Below are 14453 nucleotides of genomic sequence, written 5' to 3'. Positions count from 1 at the left end.
TAATCAGGCTCTCACTCGAGAACCCGGATACATGTATTTTTACTCGTCCAAATTTTATCGGGTTTCAACTTTTTGCTTGAATTTAGATTTTTCTATCATCCATTTGCACTATATAACCACTAAAAATATTAAACCATACACATGTTTGTTTGTTACGAGTGATCACACACAATTTGTGAGTCTTTACATGTTAAAAGCTTGAATTTGGTTACATTGAATCATAAAATTGGGTTAATGACTTATTTATTTGACATATCTATTCCATCAATGTAGTTGCAAAGGACCTGTTTCATCACTTCACTCACAATCATCCACTCAGCCTTGTGCATCTCCAGCAGCCGAATCACAAATTTGAATATGTTGACTATGAAGATGAAGATGAGCATGAACACGAAGATGCAAATGATTTTGTGGAGGAAGACTATCATGGTGACCGATGCAACATGTGTAATGAAGAAATCTGCTCCTTTCATCTATGTTACTACTACTGCAAGTCTTGTGACTACTCATTGCACAAATTCTGTGCAGAACTACCGAGGATCCAGTCAAATCACCCGTTACATTCTGGCCACATTCTTACCTTGTCCAAGGTATCTCAGTGTTCCGATCCGCAATATTATCAAAGTAGTAACCGGGAATGGAAGTGTTTTGCCTGCAATCGTATGTGGCCGAATAACTATAATTATCATTGTTCTAAATGCGAGATTAGCATGGACATCTTCTGTGCTACAGCGTCGGAACAGAAGATAGACCACCCTAGTCACCCTCACCAACTGGAAAGAATGATTGGGCCCATACTATCCCAATGTCAAGCTTGTGGTAATGAACATAAAGGGGTCTTCTTTCAGTGTACCACTTGTCCTGGCTTTCGGATCTACTGGGACTGTGCTATGCTGCCTGTCAAGTTACTAATACAAAATCATACTAACGGGACTTTCACTCATTCGCATCCACTTGCACTTTCCTATTCATTTCCCTATTTTGATATAAAAGTCAAATTCTTTCCCATATGTAGAGTCTGTGATATGAGTTTTTATTCTCATTTATGGATTTACAAATGTTATAAATGCCGATATTACGTGCATGTTGATTGTGCAACTTCAAAGAGAGAGCCGTTTATGTCTATTATCCCATCTCAATGTGAGTAACCTCTTTTTCTTTTTTACTGTCTTATTTTTGGTAAAGATTATCTTAGTCTAATTTCAAGTATGTCACCCACCAGACCTAGATGAGTATCCGAATCTGCTCCACTGTCCATTTGACAAAGAAGGTGACAACCTTTTGAAGTATCATATGTCTAAACAAAAGGAATTTGTCAGTAACCGACATGATGGTGAAATGCTCAACCATTCTAGTCATCAACACACGCTCATCCTTGTCAATAAGCAAGCTTCTGTTGGTATAAATATGGTTTCTCTACATGACCCTATGAAAAGAATTCAATTATTATGTGATGGATGTGTGAAACCAATCATGACGGTACCGTTTTACACGTGTTGTCATTATCTTGATGAACAATGTTGTTTTGTTCTTCATGATTGGTGTGCCAAGCTACCCTCTCAAGTACAAGACTACGTGGGTCATCCTGAGCATACTCTTTTTCTCTTGCCAAAAGTCCCAGGTAAACTCTTCAATGTGTTCAAATGTGCCATTTGCATGTTACCATCCAATGGTTTCGCGTATGGATGTACAATGTGTGAATTTTATGTTGATATCAATTGTGCATTCATACCTGAAAAAATTATACATGACGCTCATCCGCATCATCTTCTGTCAAAAGTAAAAGGTTCACGTAAGCTCTCATATAGGTATTGCGAAGCCTGTCACTATTCGATGATGATTGGTTGGGGGTTTCATTGTATCTCTTGTAATTTTTACATTCATGTATAGTGTGCTTTTTTATTGTATAAAAAGATTAAGCACAAGTGTGATAAACATCCTTTGAAACTAAGATTCTATCCAGCAGAGAAGTATAATGATGAATACTTTTGTGAAATATGTGAGGATGAATTAAACCCTTGGCAATGGTTCTATCATTGCACTACATGTGATCAGTCCATGCATGCTGCTTGTGCGCCCTTAATACTTCAATGTGAGCAGGCTACTTATGCATCGGATAAAGCATGTGTCTATCAGTTTTTGAATGTCAAATTTGGAGGAATGATTAAGATCAAAGATCATTCACACCGTTTGGCTTTTGTTCAAGGGCTTGAGAGTGATGGCAAGTGTTTTAGGTGTGGCACACATTTGCAGTACGAGATGATCTTTAAGTTCTTGGAGTGTGCGTTTGCATTGGATTATCAGTGTGCTTCTTCGTCTTCCAGTTGATCCGGTTCTTTGGTTTCTACTTTGGTGGAACCATACTATTGTAAGTTTGTTATATGTGTCCAGTTAATTATATCGACTCGTTCATTGGCTTGTACTTTGGTGCAAACAAACTACTTTCCAACAAGGCAAAAGCTACATGATGAACTTTGGTGGGATGCCTCTCATGAATGATTGACTTGGTTTCAGTCAATTGTATTAAAGAAGTTTAGGTGAAAAATCTTTGTCTCCATTAATGTACTTTAAAAATTTGTATGACAACTCGTTCCAAGAATGATTTTAAATGCTTATTGACTTAATTTTTTCTATCATAGAGATATTAGTTTTGTATATGTTTTAAAAAAGGAATGATCGACTTGGTTTCAGTCAACAGTATTAAAGAAGTTTAGGTGAAATTTTGTTGTATCCATTAATGTCTTCAATAACTTGTTTGACTCGTTGACTTCATTTTTTTCCCTTTGAATAGCTAAATATTAAATATTATACAATAGTCAAATCACCTTACCATTAAAATGAGAATGACTTAATTTTTCTATCATGTCTTTTTTAACTTTTCAAAAAAAAAACCTTAATTTTTATTCAATTTTATAAATGTTTCTGTACTGATATTCCTAATTTTATAGAGGTTAGACATTTTTTCTTAAAACCGAAAACTATATATTGGATTATTGGTTCCATTGATACAAGGAAAAATGACCAAAATACCCGTTTGAACAGTAAAAGTCAACAAACTGTCTACTCCTAAATTTCGTCCAATCGTCGCCTTTTATTCATTACTCGAAGGGATTTTTAACTAACTATGCTTTTGCCAATTGTTCAAAAATTTGTCGGAAACAAAAAAATAAAAAACTCGTCAGGATGTCGTTGGAGGCAAAAATCTCGTCGGAAGCAAAAAAGATGTCGCCGAGAGCCAAAAAAGAAAAATCTTATCGAACGTGTGGCTAAATCTTGTGGATTGAAAATCACGTCAGCTAGTGATCAAAATGTTTATGGTCAAAGATAATGAATGTGGACATTATGTGAAAAACAAAATTGGTAAAATTGACCTTTTGTCCACTTTAACTGTTCAAATAGGGTCATTTTCTTTAATAAAATCTACGTTGTGTTTCAAACTCACCTATTTTTGTGATAAGCAGAGAAGAAGGAACTAGTTACTCATATAAGGAAATATGATAATTTTAGTTATTGTTTAGGGTCAAGTTATTCTACAAAAAGAAACAAAAATGAGAAGTGTGAGAAACCATAAATAGCTGACATGTATCAAGTGGGGATCAAAAGAAAAAGGGTATAAAGGTAATTGTACACATTTTCTCTATCTACATACAAGACACATGTTAATACCCCCATCATTTTAGATTGTTTATAACTTTTTCGTATGATATTTTTTTAAAAAAAAAATCATCATAATAACAAACGTTTTTTAACTTTACTATGAGTATGATTTTTGTTATATAAAATTTAAAACAAAAATCACGTCATTGTGTCTTTTCGCACACCATTGTGTCTTTTTTCGTCATTATGTCATTTCGCACACCATTGTGTCTTTTCGCTTATTATTGTGCCTTTTTCCGTCATTGTGTTTTTCCGCATATCATTGTGTCTTTTCGCACACCGTTGTATCTTTTCGCTTATAATTGTGTCTTTTTTTCATCATTGTGTCTTTCAACTCATCATTATGTTTTTTTTAAATATTAATAACACCGTTGTGTAATAATAATATGTAAAAATAATGATAAAATAACAACAAATTATCTAATACATAAAACACAATGATTAATACATGTTACACAATAACTTGAAACGTAAAACACAATGATGAATACGTATAACACAATGACCTAAAACGTAAGACACAATGGTGAATACGTATAACACAATGACCTAAAACGTAAGACACAATGGTGAATATATATAACACAATGACTTGAAACGTAAAACACAATAGAAACAACATATTACACAATGACTTGAACGTAATATACAATGAATGCAATACTATTTTTGTCAAATTAAATGAATTTGTCATATGTCAATCCGAATAAAAGACAATGAACGTATTACACAATGACTAAAAGTTAATGACGAACAAAACGATACAATGAAATAATCTTTGTTTTAATTTTGTCTTTAATATGAGTACCAATTGAAAAATATAATGATCAAAATCTATAATACAATTCATATGAAAACTCAACTAAAAGACACAATGAACAACAAAAAAACACAATTAAAAAAACCCATTATTTTTTTTTATTTTTATATAACAATATGATACTCATATTAAAGATAAAAAACGCTTATTATTATGGTGAATTTTTTTTAAAAAAATAATGTCGTGTGAAAAAGTTATGGACATTTTAAAATGATGGGGGGAATTGACATGTGCCTTGCATGTGGAGAGAGAAAGTCAACAAATGTGAGTTATTACCTTCATGTCGAGTCTTAATGCATATAGATCTCTTAGTTTTGAAAAGTTGATTGTCAACTTTCCACTAAATTTGTTTGTACCCATATCAAGAAGTTGTAATTTCGAACAGTTAGATATAGAGGGTGGAAGGCGTCCAGCCAAATTGTTAAACTCAACACAAGGACAGTAAGATGAGGAAGCATTGCACCTATGTCTTGATGAAGACTACCGGTATGTTGGTTACTAGGTGAGGATAAAAAAGTTAAGAGTGAGAGATTATAGATGAAATGAGGGATGGATCCTTGTAAGCTACAGTCAACAGAGACAAATTCTCTTAAGTTTTTCCAATTGCCTAAGGCGTGTGGAATGTTCCCACCCAACGGATTTTCATAAATACTGAATTTTTCCATAAATGTAAGATTCCCCAGGAAAGATGGAATTCCACCTGTTAAGTTATTATCGCACAGTGAAAGTTGAACTAGTTTTGAGAGGAAACCGATTTCTTTCGGTATGCTTCCAACCAGCATGTTTCCACAAAGACCAAGCCTTATAAGGTTAGAACAACCAGACAGGTTAGTTGGAATGGATCCAATGAATTTGTTAGGCCCAAGATCAAGGAGACGCAGCCTGGACAAACGCCCGAGTTCAAGAGGGATGCTTCCTTCAAAACTGTTGTTATAGAGCCGAAACTCACGAAGGAAGCTGAGGTTCCCTACATAAGGAGACAATGAGCCTTTCAGGCCTTGCGCTCTGAGTTTTAAAACGGTTACTCTTCTATGTCGCTTCCCACATGAAACACCACTCCAATCACAAAAATGTAAGGAAGAGTTCCAGGAGGTTAGAGCTCCATATGGATCACTGGTTATCATCGACTTAAATGACAACAACGCCAGGTGATCAGACTCGTTTCCGGCATAGGAAGCAGAGATGGTGGCAGTAGTAAAAAGTATGATAAACCAAGAAAAGAGGAAAATCATATGAAAGGAAGATGGAAGCAAATTGTCGGTTGCCTTGAGTTCATTTTTGGAATAAACTTAAGATGATAGTTAACTATACATGTTGCACTTTTATCCTTACAATATTCTAAGTAGGTGGACTCATTAGAAGACTTGGTCGCTGCTTGTCATTACTAGCCTCCGGCTCCACTTGTATTTAATTCTATTTATGTTGTTCATTAAAGCCAAAGGCTTTTGGCTTTTATATCAACAGATTCTGAAATAAACAATAACTAAAATCTTATCAAATAATAGTTATTATAAACAATAGGGTAAAGTTAAAATACAAAGGACAACAAAAATGAGTAGGGTGAAAAGGAATCAAGTTATTTTAGATTTGAATGACTGGGATTAATTTAATAAATAAATATTGATGGAAATGACATAAAGGTAATAACTCACATTTGTTGACTTTTTCTCTCCACATGAAATGCACATGTCAATTGCCCCATCATTTTAAAATGTCCATAACTTTTTCATACGACATTATTTTTTTAATAAAAAATTCACCATAATAATAAGCGTTTTTTATCTTTAATATGAGTATTATATTGTTATATAAAAATAAAAAAAAATAATGGGTTTTTTTAATTGTGTTTTTTTGTTGTTCATTGTGTCTTTTAGTTGAGTTTTCATATGAATTGTATTATAGATTTTGATCATTATATTTTTCAATTGGTACTCATATTAAAGACAAAATTAAAACAAAGATTATTTTATTGTGTCGTTTTGTTCGTCATTAACTTTTAGTCATTGTGTAATACGTTCATTGTCTTTTATTCGGATTGACATATGACAAATTCATTTAATTTGAGAAAAATAGTATTGCGTTCATTGTATATTACGTTCAAGTCATTGTGTAATATGTTGTTTCTATTGTGTTTTACGTTTCAAGTCATTGTGTTATATATATTCACCATTGTGTCTTACGTTTTAGGTCATTGTGTTATACGTATTCACCATTGTGTCTTACGTTTTAGGTCATTGTGTTATACGTATTCATCATTGTGTTTTACGTTTCAAGTTATTGTGTAACATGTATTAATCATTGTGTTTTATGTATTAGATAATTTGTTGTTATTTTATCATTATTTTTACATATTATTATTACACGACGGTGTTATTAATATTTAAAAAAAACATAATGATGAGTTGAAAGACACAATGAAGAAAAAACACAATGATGAAAAAAAACATAATGATAAGCGAAAAGATACAACAGTGTGCGTAAAGACACAATGACGGAAAAATGCACAATAATAAGCGAAAAGAAACAATGGTGTGCGAAATGACATAATGACGACAAAAGACACAATGATAAGCGAAAAGACACAATGATGTGCGAAAAGACACAGTAACGAAAAAAGACACTATGGTGTGCGAAAAGACACAATGACGTGATTTTTGTTTTAAATTTTATGTAACAAAAATCATACTCATAGTAAAGATAAAAAAACGCTTGTTATTATGATGAATGTTTTTAAAAAAAATATCATACGAAAAAGTTATAAACGTTCTAAAATGATGAGGGTATTAACATGTGTCTTGTATGTAGAGTGAGAAAATATATATAATTACCTCTATACCCTTTTTTCTTTTGGTTCCCACTTGACACATGCCAATTATTTATGGTTTCTCACACTTATCATTTTTGTTACTATTTGTAGAATAACTTGACCCATATATCTTGATAATTTATTAAACACTTCTAGAAATTATTAACAGATAAAAAGAAATTTGTATAGTTACTTAAGAAAATCTTCATCAAATTTGAAGTTTAAAATAGCACATTTGACGGTTGAAAAGTTCAAGAAGTGACATTTGTTTATACAGGTAAATTTACTAAAAACATTTTATTTCAACATTAAACATTCAATATGTTTTCTGGAGTTGGGGAAGAATTAGTATCATTAATGTTTCTTTTATATGTTCGTTGCTGTGCGAATAGGACGCCATACTTGCGATAATGGAATGTGTACTCCAGATCGAGTCGAGTTGAGTTTCAAACCATTTGGCCAGCTTGACACATTCCCATTTTTGGTACATTATTTTATTTGGCCTGTTTAAGTAGTAAAAAAAAATCAAATCAACCCATTTATTGGTTTTGGTGGGCGGGCTTCGTATTGGGTCAATACGGGCTACGTAATGGGCCAATTTCATGTTACAATAGTACGATACCAGGTTACCCGTTTCGCATGTACCATGGTCCAGTTACATGTTTCACGCGTCCCGGTCTTGGTTTCACATTTGGCACGTACCAGAGGATAATTGCCCAATAAAATTCCGTAGTGGTTTAAGCTTTTGGGCTCTCTTTAAACAAAACTAGCTCAAGCTTAGTCAAGTCTGGGTTCGGCATTACCCCCCATCTCTATAAGATTACCCGCTTCTAAACTTTCTTTTTAACTAGTTTGACTTGTTTGATCAAAACATAAACAAAATCAAACGGTCAAACTGTCACCACTAGCAGAACCCAACAAAGAAAACATCTAACACCACACGGGCTCAGGTGAACAGTTACCACAACAAGCATTCGCGGTTGAAACAAAGAAAAAGATCATTCATATAATATATAGCGTTTGACACAAACACGTCGAGACTGAAAATAGAACAAGTTAGAAAAAAAAGCATATGGAAGTCGACATTGTTCCTCTTACATAGGGTAGCTAATATGTAAAAAAAAAATAAGTTAATTAGTTTTGTTGGTAACAGGTCAAACATGTAAATGTGAAAAATGAGCTAAAACTGAACCAGGTCAAACGACTCAAACATCACCTCATGTCTATTTCAATGCAAACAATGTCCAAACATTTTATCTAAAACAATTATGTTACAACTTGAGGTTAAAAGGAGAACTAATTTTCCAATAACAGACCCACTTTCAATCGTATCTTGTTTCAAAATATCGTTTTATAATTCCTAAATCTTCATTACTAATTACTTATTTCCTTTACTCAACCCGTGCAATACACGGGTTTCTAACCTAATTAATAATATATCTGAAAGTTGTGTTTACTAAATACTATAAATAAACCTACAAAATACACCAAAAGGCGTTGGTGGGTCAGTCGACCCCGACCCAACTCATTTTGGCGCGTACATAAAAATTACCGACTTTGACCCGCTATAGATACTGCTCATTTTTCCACATCTAATGATCAAAATAGGTCGTAAGAAGTAACCTTTATGTTAGGGTTTTGCTCTTTAAGATACTTCCCTGCACCAGTAATCGTACCACCGGTTCCAATACCAGAAACAAAAGCATCAATTTTCCCATCTGTGCCTTTCCAAATTTCGGGTCCAGTTGTTTCATAATGAATATATAAAGTACAATAACAAATTAGAGTAGCACAGTAAAAACAACATAGTTATACAAAAACTTACCTTTGGATTAGCTGGATTTTCAAACTGCTGAAGAATGTAAGCATTTGGTGTTTTAGCCAATATCTCCTCAGCCTTCTGAACCGCGCCTTTCATTCCTTTAGCCGGATCGGTTAAAACCAGCTCAGCGCCAAAAGCACGGAGAATGATACGTCTCTCTAAGCTCATGGATGCAGGCATGGTGATGATGAGTTTGTAACCCTTGGCTGCAGCCATGAAAGCTAGCCCAATGCCCGTGTTGCCACTTGTTGGCTCAATAAGGACACTCTTTAGCAATAATATAGAAAAACACGTTAGATGAAGTTGATTTTGAGATTCACTATGATAAAACAGCATTAAATAAGCTAACAATCATAACTTTTTAAAATCAACAACAGGTTTAAACCTTGCAATTCATCACATTTCTATGCATGATCAAATTGTATCAAAACAATATAGCAATGAAAAGTGAATTATAATATCAATCAGTCAATCAAACCCAGTAAAGATCCCACCAATAGCAAAGCTATTAGCAGGGTATGGGGAGGGTGAGATGTAGGCAAACCGTACCTCTATCCAAAGGAATAGAGAGGTTTCTAGAGAGAGCCCCCCAGATAGAAAACTATATGTGACATTGTATAAAAGAATCACAAAAGATCAACACTAGACCTCTTGACAACAGATAAAATAAATATATAAATAAAATTGGTAAAAATAATTACTAGTAGTCATAATACTAAATAGATAAATAGAAATAGTGATAATAGTAACGAATACTAAAATATAAAACAATAATTTTAGAAATAAAATATTACAATAATATATCATTAGCACTTAAAATTAAATGGATAAATACATAAACAAATTAGACTAAGTTGAAGAGCATGTTTGGGATTGAGTTTGAAAAATGTTTATTGGTGTTTTCGAAAAGCCAATAAGTTAAGTTAAAATGTGTTTGTCAATCACGAAATTTTTAGCTTTTTGAGAGGGCTAAAAAGCAGTTTCCTAAAAGCCTCAAATCTTGGCTTTTTGAAAAAGCCGATAAACAAATAAGCATTTTTCAAACTCAATCCCAAACATGCTTGAATTGAAAAAAAAAATACCACATGCAAAAATAAGAAAACTTGGAGATGTATGAGGAAATGAAAGGAAATAATCATAGTGACACAAAACAAAAATAAAGTCAAGAAAAGCCCCTAAGATACGTTTCTAGCCAAAAACTATACATTGCTTCTAGAAGTCCTTAACCTCAATCCTACGTTATCCAAAGTTAATTGCGCTAAACGTATCACATAACTTATAATCACAACACTCATAAAGAATCTATTGATTATATTAACAAACCTCTCCAGGCGTGATGAGCCCCTTTGATTCAGCATCCGAGATCATACTATAACCAATCCTACACATCAAAAGTAAAAGCCACAACTAAATCACTTTAAACGATATAATACTAATCAATCCAAAAGGTAATCATCAGTCAGTAAGAACAAGACAAGCAATCAAGCAATAGAATAATAAATACAAAAAGTGATCTAAAAATATAAATAAAATTAACAAAAAGTGCTGTGTAAACAATTAAACAAACACCTGTCTTTAACACTAGAGCAGGGCTCCATCATTTCCAATTTAGCCGCAACTCGTCCGACACATCCTTCCACAACCGTGTTTAAATAAACCAAAGGAGTATTACCAATCAACTGCATATCATAATCACATATTATTATTATATTATTATTATTAACAAATTCATTGAAATTGATATCAATACAATTCACAAACACAAGCAATCTTACTTCCGTAACATCCTTAGCGATCGAACTCTTCTCTCCCGCCATATTTTCACAAATGCAACTAGTAATCAAAACCCTAATAATTGATCAGAACTAAATAAGCACAAAATTAAACAATAAACTATAAACTATGTGCCGGCCTGCATAATAATTAATAATTTATTTACAAATTAAATGTTGATTAGTGAAACTAACGATGATAACGATACCTTCGTCAACGGTGAATACAAGATGATGATACTAATAATGATGAAATGAATTTGGTGAGTGAGTCAAAATCCGTTACGATAAGGTGACTGAGAACAGTCTAGATTAAAAATTAAGTTACGTAACTGGTCCTTTGATTATTAGGTCAAGTACATTTTAGTTCTTTTTACTAAAGATAATAATATCGATAACTACAAGTTTTGTGAACCCGGCTTGGATCATGGCCACGTACATTGGAAGATTTGGAAACGTTATCCGAGTTGAAAGTTACGTATTTGGTGAGGTTTGAGTCCAGCCAAAATAACTATGCTTAGTGTTTGGTACATCTGTCGTACGGGTTTTTCTTACCTCTTTTTGATGTTACTACCAGTAAGACAAATTAGTAGATGTAATCTTACTTTTGTGATCAAATTAGTAGATGTTACAACCAGTAAGACAAATTAGTAGATGTAAACTTACTTTTGCACTTGGATATGGCCTATAACTATGCTTAGCGTTTGGTACATCGATCAATTAATCATTCAATAAAACAATTTATACGGTTTGTAAATATCACCTAGCCCACTTAATAAACAAACTCTACAATATAGGTGCACAAAAACCCGAACCGGGAACCGGACCCGAAAAAAAAACCGGAACCGGTTTTATAATACCCGACCCTACCCGTAGGGGTACGGATAGGATATGCATTTCGGTACTAAAACCCAAACCCGAACCCGATTTGTACCCGGTAAAAAAGTAAAAAATTGATCGATTAACGATCCAAAACTGTTTTTTTCGGTGAACCAATGATTAATTGGATATGTATTGACAATTCCAAGATGTTAGGATGCGATTTCATGAATCGATTTCGTGAAAACGGGAATTCACGTATCTATTGTACGATAAGCTATTATTGTATTGAATCTTTTCCTTACATCTTTATGTTTAAAATTTTGTATTCATAGTGTTGAATTTATGCATTTAAAATTATGTATTCATAGTACGAGTCATCGGATCAAAAACGGGCTTCTTATGCAGCGCTATTCGCTAGTAAGTTGATAAACTCCATCACCTGTGCATACCAAATGTATACATCTATTAATTCATTCAAACATTAATGAGGTTTAAACAATTTATTATGCAAGGCAACAAACAAACCTCTGATGGATCCCTGAAAGAATAATATGCACTGGTTTCTCTCGGGGCAGGAGTCACCAAGATCCCAAAACCGCGACCACACTCTTGGCTTAAATACTGTTTTAACGTTTTTAAATAAGACGATTTAAAAGGTTTTATGCATTAAAAATACTATTATTATAATAATTATGTTTACCTTGAATGCATCTTCATCGGTCTTGTCATCCCCTATATATATAGGGAGCACATCATCACGGTTACTTAAGCCTGCAAAACACCGTCACGTGACTCACGTTTAGCTAATATGTTATAAATATATAAATGATTACTTTTCATGAAAACTGAACCCTTTACTAACCGAGTGATTTAAGTAAGAACTCAACAGCCTTCCCCTTGTCCCACTTAAGCACGGGGCGGACCTCTAAAACCTGACGATTATAAAAACAAAACAAAAGTTAAGCGAACTGAATATGATCAAATTCACTTGTTGTGAAGTGGAAGCTTTGTACCATTCGCCCGTGTGTCAATCGCAAACGTGGATAATTTTTCATAGTGTCTTTAACATATTGTGCTATTGTTTCCCAATTCTGTAATTATAAAAAAAATAATTAGATACTAAAATCTAGATAAGCAAATAATATTGACGCGTTACCTTTTCATCCACGTTGCGGTAGTGCACCGAGACACTGAACATGTTATCTTCAACTTTTGCTCCTTCTATGTTCTTCATGATCTCAACAAGTAACACAAAAATCTGTTTCCAAATACGCACGCGCAATAAGTATTATAAAACTGAAAGCTATTGCTACAACATTTTAAACAAGTTTGAAATATTAACCTCCTTGATCGTTGGTAGTAATTCAGTGGCAGGCTGGTACAAACTTTCTTCGGTTGTTTGATCGGATGGAGACTGGACCGGACTGCATATGTCCATGCCGTGGCTACCAGCATAATATAGTTCTTTTAATCCTACAAAGTTGTATACCTGAAAAAACATATAACCAATTAAAACCAAATTTTTTATATAAGTTAATGATAAAACTAACAATTATAATTTATAATGTACCTTTGTGCGGCTTCTACCACTAACAATAGCTGTTGGACTGTACTTTGCGACGTTTCTAACAGCATCACGAATCTGTTTACGAGTAGGTATTAAAAACATTGAACCCGTGTATTAAATGAACTAAACTAGATATTACTATATTAGATATTTCTCACAGCATCTGACATAAAGGCATGATCAGGATTGTCAACAATCGGGGATAACGTTCCATCGTAGTCTAGAAACAGCGCTATCTGCTTCCCCTTGGCATTAGTCACAATCTGTTCGATGGAGGTAAGCGCAGACGGATAGTTAACCTACAAAACAAAAACAAAAAAGTTAACATATAATTATTTGTGTCAAATATTAAAAACGAACGTGACGAAACGAAATATGAATATCGTCCAGTCGTGGTAGGCAAGTTCATTAGCAAACTCAGAGTCATTGTTTTTTATAATATTCCTAGGTTAGAACCCGTGTAATACACGGGGTTGTTATGATACAATATTTAAAAATATGTATAATAATATTAATAATTACATACATTTAAGATTCATATACTAAAATTAAGAAATACAGTGTTATAATACATGTATGGGAGCAAAAATCCATATTACCTTATTGAATTTAGAATCATTATCAAGTGCATATTCAAATGCTCCTATATAGTTCATGTTGAAAAGTAAATCTTTTGATGCAAGCTCTATTGAACCAATAAGAAAGAAAACTTATTATTTTTAACATTAGTGGTAACAATAGTTCAAAAATGTCCTCAACCAAAAGAAATGAGCAAGCATGTTAACATTGAGATCATCAAATACCAGCTGACAAAAAAAAAGCTAGTCAATGACTTGGTTTAGACTTGAGAAGAGGGTAAAACACAAAATTTGTCATTAATGAGTACGCACATGACCCGTGACAGAAGATTTTTCTTGTCAATCCTCAATATCTAATCATGTTTTCTGTTAAACTCTCTTACTTGCTCAACAATTAATGAATTCTCTCTCTTTGCTCTAAGGCTTGATTGAGGCCAATTAAAATTCTGCAATTTAGGAGCATTTCATTTAAAGTTAGCCTATTCTCAATATAAACAATTTCAACCATTTATTTTAATTAAAAATCACCATTAGTTTTACCAAACACGTAATGGTTATTCACATGTGTAGCATATCAAAACCACTCATAAACACATTTGTTTTTTAAGG

General features: G+C 33.2%; 2 protein-coding genes across 2 annotated transcripts; both read right to left on the bottom strand.

Annotated features, from left to right (window-relative positions):
* Positions 1-8865: 8865 nt before the first annotated feature.
* LOC143574389 (putative inactive cysteine synthase 2) lies at positions 8866-11044 on the bottom strand. Its single transcript, XM_077059030.1, has 5 exons — positions 10881-11044; positions 10675-10784; positions 10429-10486; positions 9109-9372; positions 8866-9044 (listed from the first exon to the last, which is right to left on the bottom strand). The coding sequence occupies exons 1-5, from the start codon at positions 10920-10922 to the stop codon at positions 8883-8885; spliced, it is 636 nt and encodes a 211-aa protein (XP_076915145.1). The 5' UTR covers positions 10923-11044; the 3' UTR covers positions 8866-8882.
* A 1022-nt stretch (positions 11045-12066) lies between these two features.
* LOC143574375 (putative trehalose-phosphate phosphatase F) lies at positions 12067-13535 on the bottom strand. The gene is made up of 6 exons (XM_077059016.1): positions 13270-13535; positions 13042-13188; positions 12856-12957; positions 12713-12790; positions 12562-12631; positions 12067-12470 (listed from the first exon to the last, which is right to left on the bottom strand). The coding sequence occupies exons 1-6, from the start codon at positions 13366-13368 to the stop codon at positions 12349-12351; spliced, it is 618 nt and encodes a 205-aa protein (XP_076915131.1). The 5' UTR covers positions 13369-13535; the 3' UTR covers positions 12067-12348.
* Positions 13536-14453: the final 918 nt, after the last annotated feature.

Source organism: Bidens hawaiensis, unplaced genomic scaffold, assembly GCF_021521415.1.
Source record: "Bidens hawaiensis isolate Kalapana, Puna unplaced genomic scaffold, B.hawaiensis_p1.1 tig00026901_1, whole genome shotgun sequence".
Classification (NCBI taxonomy): Eukaryota; Viridiplantae; Streptophyta; class Magnoliopsida; order Asterales; family Asteraceae; genus Bidens; species Bidens hawaiensis.
Note: the sequence above shows the minus strand (reverse complement) of the source record. Positions and strands in the feature narration are given on the sequence as shown.

Bases quoted from the DNA above. Each gene is read 5' to 3' on its own strand.
- LOC143574389 (XM_077059030.1), bottom strand. From the start codon at position 10,922: ATGGCGGGAGAGAAGAGTTCGATCGCTAAGGATGTTACGGAA. The intron at 10,785-10,880 runs GTAAGATTGCTT...TATGATATGCAG, and splicing joins TCGCTAAGGATGTTACGGAA to TTGATTGGTAATACTCCTTT. The intron at 9,045-9,108 runs GTAAGTTTTTGT...TGTACTTTATAT, and splicing joins AAAATCCAGCTAATCCAAAG to ATTCATTATGAAACAACTGG.
- LOC143574375 (XM_077059016.1), bottom strand. From the start codon at position 13,368: ATGTTTTTAATACCTACTCGTAAACAGATTCGTGATGCTGTTAGAAAC. The intron at 12,958-13,041 runs GTTAATATTTCA...ATTTGGAAACAG, and splicing joins TACTACCAACGATCAAGGAG to ATTTTTGTGTTACTTGTTGA. The intron at 12,471-12,561 runs GTTAGTAAAGGG...GGTGTTTTGCAG, and splicing joins GTTCTTACTTAAATCACTCG to GCTTAAGTAACCGTGATGAT.